This window comes from Pygoscelis adeliae, unplaced genomic scaffold (genome assembly GCF_000699105.1).
Source record: "Pygoscelis adeliae isolate BGI_AS28 unplaced genomic scaffold, ASM69910v1 Scaffold139, whole genome shotgun sequence".
NCBI classification, from domain to species: Eukaryota; Metazoa; Chordata; class Aves; order Sphenisciformes; family Spheniscidae; genus Pygoscelis; species Pygoscelis adeliae.
This window is the reverse complement of record NW_008825613.1, coordinates 448222-454324: the sequence shown is the minus strand read 5'-3', so window position 1 is coordinate 454324 and position 6103 is coordinate 448222. Positions and strand designations below refer to the sequence as shown.

At 39.4% G+C, this 6103-nt stretch overlaps 2 protein-coding genes across 2 annotated transcripts in view; both read right to left on the bottom strand.

Annotated features, from left to right (window-relative positions):
• Window positions 1-6103, bottom strand: part of LOC103924271 — a 391194-nt gene that overhangs the window by 261125 nt on the left and 123966 nt on the right. The window lies entirely within an intron of this gene.
• Window positions 1-6103, bottom strand: part of LOC103924270 (protocadherin-15) — a 376716-nt gene that overhangs the window by 246647 nt on the left and 123966 nt on the right. The window contains exon 7 of the mRNA XM_009332761.1: window positions 3666-3836. Within this exon, the coding sequence (XP_009331036.1) occupies window positions 3666-3836 (171 nt within the window). The remainder of the gene's footprint in view (window positions 1-3665; window positions 3837-6103) is intronic.

The following is a 6103-nucleotide window of genomic DNA, read 5'->3' as shown; positions in this document are numbered from 1 at the left end:
TGATTCTATGATTCTATATGATTCTAATTACAGTAGCTCATTGGTGGCACTGCAGAAATGACACCCGCAAAACCAGGCATCCATCAGTGAAGAACATCACACCTTGTGGCAAAGCTCAGTTGGTTGACTGAGAAGGTACTATCATAACATTTCATTCTATATGCACACCTAGAGAGGACCATCAGATAACCTTTGGCTGTGCTTGGAAGATCTGCAGCTTTGGGGGAACTTACACTGTCTGTACAAATAGCAGAAATGTAAAACAGGTTTTTACAAGTGTATAAACAGTAATTATACATCACTCTGCCCAGCCTGGAGCAGATTTAATAATATTATTAACACTGCCATGAGTCAGACCAACTCTCAGAAGGCATAGTGTAAACCTTGATATTGTTCTTCAGGAAAATAAATTGCTTCTCTGGTAACAGAGAGATCCATTAATTTTGCTGGCCTCTTCCATCTCCGCCAGCCAAAGACCATAAACAAAGCACACGCTGTATGGATTCTTCATTGCCAGTGTATCCAACTGCTTTAGAGCATCTAAGGGAAAGAAGCTTAAAGGAAATACGATTTTTACCTCAGTAAAGTAACCATGCAAGACTGAACAAAAATATTCTTCTTACCAGTTACATTAAATTCTTTACTTTAAGGGTCAGTTCAGTAAGCAGCTTGTCCTGTAAAGCAGGACTTCTTTTTCAAGCTACTGCTTCTGAATAATTCATACTTCAACGCTCTTTGTTCTAGATTCATTAAAATTCCTTCTCATGTTCATTGAAAAATTAAAAAGCAAATTTAAAAAATGACAAAGTTGGACTAAAAATAGTCCTTTAGCCTATGTAGTGGCTATGATTAAAAAAAAACAGCAAACAGCATCCTGTTCTATTTGCTACACCCACTGGAAGATTCAACACCTGCAGTGTAGTAAAGATTAATCTCTTAAAAAAAACAACTGGTGCAAGAAACTTCAGATAAATCATTCTGAGGAGTATATTGGTCACTATCAACTTCTATATAACCTGATATCGTAGTTATAGTCTTACAGCATTATGGACTCAGATGGGTCTTCTCTATGTGGTGCAACGCAACGGTTTCACATTATGCAGAAACCTCCAACCTATCTCTGAACGAGGTCCTCTGCCCAGGCTGCTTTGCCAGATCAGAGCATCGCGTGAATCCACTGTCAGTCCCTGGCTAGTCCAGACAGGTCAGGCTTCCTTGCATTTTATTATACTGCTGTTTGCAGGACAAATGTAATACATATATTTACTAGCTGAACCTTTTTAGGTACCACCCATACCTTCTAAATTAATTATAATTTAGAAGTCAAGTAAATATTTGAGGTACCAAGGTAAAACTTTGAGTTCAAACTTCCTTCTTCCACTTACGTTTATCAAAACAGCTGCAGTGCTACAAATAGATAAACAGCAAATAACTGGTAGTTTATCAACAGAACCGTTTTCTCATTTCATAGATCAGATTTCTCAAAGTGCAGTCTGACACAAAAAAAAACCAAAAAGCAAACAAAAAAAGCTGACACCTGAACAGATTGTAGCTTATGAAGTTGAATGAATACATTTTGCAACTCAGTACTTAATCATTAGTCAGATTTTTCCTAGCCTAGACACCCCCTTCCTCGGCAGACACTGCTTTGTCTTCCAGCGCAGCGTACGTGCCTGACCAAGGGCAGGAATGAAGACAGAGCTGGATTCCTTCCATCTGTGAGAGCTGTATCAGAAAAATTACATGACCTGCATTTTACCTTAAGATAACCAGATAAAAAACAAGGTAATGACCAAACACCAGTTATTCATAATTTCTGCCTCACCTGCCTCTGTACTGGGAACTCTATCAGATCTGTGCAGATAAAACAGGGTCATACTCTGTCATCCTCCACAGTTTGGGTACCCCAGCAACCCTGATGAGGCCACATACTCAGCTAGAGAATAACTTGTGGTTGCCCAGTTAACTTAAAATGGCACTGAGCCCAAGCCAAATTAACGTAAAATTTAAAATAAAAGGGTTTATTCACAAAGTCCAAAACAGACAACACAGTTACAAAGGGTTATCAAATACCAAGGTGTAGAAGTGAAAGAGAGAGATGCGTAAATCAATATAATAAGGTTAAATCCGAAACATCTCTCCCTTTCCCAACTGATTTGCTGCTGTCAAAAGCTGAATGTCTCAAGGCTCCAGTCTTGCTACACCTTACAAATCAGGCTGCAGCTGCTAGGAAGAGCTGCTCTGTTAGGAAGACACCACCTCCTTTGGAGGCACACGTGGCCTGTAATATCCAATATTCCTCCAGAGGTTCGCCAAGGGGTCCAGACTGACTTATACCACCTCCCTGAAACTTGTCTAACCCTTCCTTATCCAGAAGGCACACTAATTGCACATCTTAATTACAACAAGCCTTATGTCACTTCCTGGAGATTGTACTGGTTATTAAACCACAGCCTGTACCATTAACCTGTGCAGAAGCAATTCATCAACCACTGTATATTAGGTCTGATTTCAGCTGTTCCTAAAATGGATAAAACAACTGTGAGAGATTCTGAAACTTGCTAAGAGCATCATCTGAATCAACCAAGCAGGGTGGCAGCAGTGCCTGGCCTCCCTGCTCAAGCATATTTGCAGTGGGACCCTGAGGCCAGACAAAGCAGGAAATCACAATGTGTGGAATGGCAAAAGACCACAAGGCACAGGACAGCAGGACGAATAAGGCAGAGAATAACAGGAACCTCCACACTTACAGTCTCAATCTCCCCTGTCTCCTGGTTGGAAGAAGCAGGACAGAGAGTGTGCCCGCAATGAACAAGGGAAGTCACGATCTCAATGTCAATACTTAACGTTATCTTAATGTCATCTTAATGTCAACGTCAATTGGGTGGGGTAATACCTAGTGATTGAATTGGTTCTTCCTTTTTATATTCTTAAATACAGGAATCAAAGGTCATATATCAATATCAATTAAGAAATTCATATTTCTGTTTCACGCACCACAGAGATGCACATCTCCATTATACCAAGCAGCAGTTCTGTAAGGAAGGGACTTGGCACCACCTTGCATCAAGAAATGATAAAGCTCTCACCTCTTCCTTTTTATGATTTATTGTGCACACTGCAGTGTGAAACGAGCCTTACACTGACCTTAATACATCAATTAGGATAGGGATGAACTGACACACTTAGTACAAGCATCTACATGGGATAAACACATGTTGCTTTTTAGTGCCTCTTGACTGAAACCAGATAAAAGCGACAAATAGTCTTTTCAGGGACTAGTGACTAATGCTTCCTTTTCCAAAAAATCTTTCTCCTAAGGTCTGTAACAATCCTGAATGGAATAACATGTCAAGACCCTTCTCACAAGTGCTTCTTCAGGATATTTCAAGAGCAAAACATGGACAGACCAGGAAAAGCAATTCCACAATTTACTGAATTTCAGCGAGACTCAGCCCTTGTAGTGAATGAGCAGTTTGCCATTGTATCAAAGCTAGAATTTCACTATCTGTTCCTACCTATATCTCACCTTGGTTTTCTTTTGTTTAGCACATAAAATGTGGAATAACGCATCTAGTTATAGTTCTCAATTGCGTCCACAGAAAAAGATGACAGTTGCTTGCAAAACAAACATATAAAACTTGCAAAAAATCAAGAGGACTTACAGGATCAGTCAGTTCTGGTAAGCTCGCTTGGTAGGTGAGAGGTCTACAGTCACGAGTATTATTCACCAAGACACAAGGAAGAAACATTGGTCCCAAATCATCACCATCGAGCACGTCTACTGTCAGGGTGGTTGTACTTGTCCTTCGCTCGTTAAGATTTTGGGCTCGGTCCTGTGGAGCAAACGAGTTACATTTGGTGAGACTTTCTGAATTCAGAATCTACAAAAAATTTTAAAGTTAAAGCTAAGGGCAAAACATATAAGCACCATATTTATCCAGGTTCTAGGAAAAAGCTAATTACAGAAACTTCAGCCTCAAAGCTACAGCCTTAAAGGCTCAGAAATACAATTAAGAGGTTAAAGTACCACTTCAATTAAGAAATACTGTGAGACATCACTCAGAAATAGAAGTTTTGAGAAATTAATTCTCAGTAAACGTATGAAATGAAGATACGTCTTGTTAAATCTATAAAAATGCAACCTATTTGTATAAGATAAAAAGTCTCTCGTGCCTTACTTATAATACGAAATACACTCTTATGCTGCCTTGTGTAGCTCTACCAAATCCTATCTATAAGTAAAAGGACTTTCACTTGTAGAAATGGAAAGCATAAGCAGTAATGACTTCTTTTTTAATTGGCAGTGGAGAGGCCCTGGACTGTAACGCTCAATCCATCTCTGCCCGCCCCCTCCAGAGGACAGCAATGAGATTGATCTGAGATCTCCAAACTGTAGTCCACGTGGAAAGCTGATTTGTCTAGAAAATGAATTATACTGCTCATGTTTTAAAAGGCTGAGGAACACTTCTGTCCACAATAAAACAGCTACAATGCTGCACCCCAAACAAGTCTCCATGCTGCATGACAGGCTCTTTTCAATGTATCATGGTTTGGCTTTTTTTTGTTTTGTTTTTTAAAATCTTTGCTACACAAGACACCATTGACTATTGCAACTTCTTTATTGTCTCTTTTTTTCTTTCCAGATGGTACAGAATAAAGCTACACTTTCCTGAATTGTGGGAACCACCCAGATTATTTTTATACACTGAACAGTGTACACACTAGCAACAGTTCACCTTTTCTTTCTTCTTTTGTTATCATAGTGAAGAAACAGCATGACTATCCAATATTTTTTTTAAAACAGTAAAAAATATTTCCATTTTCACAGAGGAACTGTTGTGATAGCTTTTCTTTACAAAAATATAATCTTGCAGAGGGAATACGGGCCATTAGCTAAGTTTTGCCCTCCTATCCTAGGATAACATTGACAAAAAAGAAAAAAGCTGGTTTTTTTTTTAAGTATTTATGCTGTTTAATATCATCACCTGTGTAATAGGAATAGATCATTCCTCTAAATCAGATTGGATACATTTTTTTTTTTCCTACTTTGCAGTCCACTCCGTTCTTGGAACCGCTTTACATTTACAGTTACTAAATATGGGAATTTCTGCATTCAGCTTTCTTCACGATCAATGATGAAAAATAATACCAGCTACAAGGAGCAGCCTCCATCATCAACTAATCTTTTTACATTCCCCCAATATGTGCCCTTGAGTAACACTGGATCAAAGCACAGATACAGAGTAATTAATTTCATGTAGTATCTTCAGGATGCAAAAACAATAAACGATCACTACTGATGTAATCAGTGGAATAGAAGTACGATTACGTAGTACATACAACAGAGAGAATTAAATGCAGCCTGCAATATTTTGCAGAACTAAAAAAAAAAAATATGAGGCAAACTCCTAAAAATGCTGGGCTAAGAGCTTAATTAGAGCCTTTCTTTCAGATCCAGTTTCTCATCTGTGAGCAGTCAAAACTTCAGTGAGCTCAGTTCCCATTTGGGTATGTTTGAGAAACCACATGGCCTAGCAAGACATTTCAATCATGCAAGCTGCCCCATTATGTATAAACATGATAAAGAAGCTATCAGCTCTAGTCCCAAACCCAGTACCACAGACGTGACAATTTACTGTGTAAGGATGTATATTGAAAGGAATTAACAGATTAATACAAGATCGCTTTGTAGTACTGCCACCGCGCATTCCAAGCTGTGCCTTCACCAGTTGTTCCTGCAGCATCACAGGCTTCCCTCCTCACGCAAGTTCGCACTGCTGCATGCTATGCCTTTCTCTTGAAAAACATGACCTGCTCAACTACCCAGTTACTTTTCTAGGAGCGCAGTGCCTCCTGAAACTCACAGCTCTGACATCAAAGGAAAAGAGCTGTGAATACGCAGTAGTAATCTGCTGAATAAATTATTGATAAAACAACAAGGCAAATCAGTTCTGAGCCTTCCCGTGTTCCTGTTCAAGAGATCAGAAAGTTACGTTACCCAGGTAACCCATCTACAAGAAGGGCCGGAAGGAGGATCCAGGGAACTAACTACAGGCCTGTCAGCCTGACCTTGGTGCCAGGGAAGATTATGGAGCGGTTC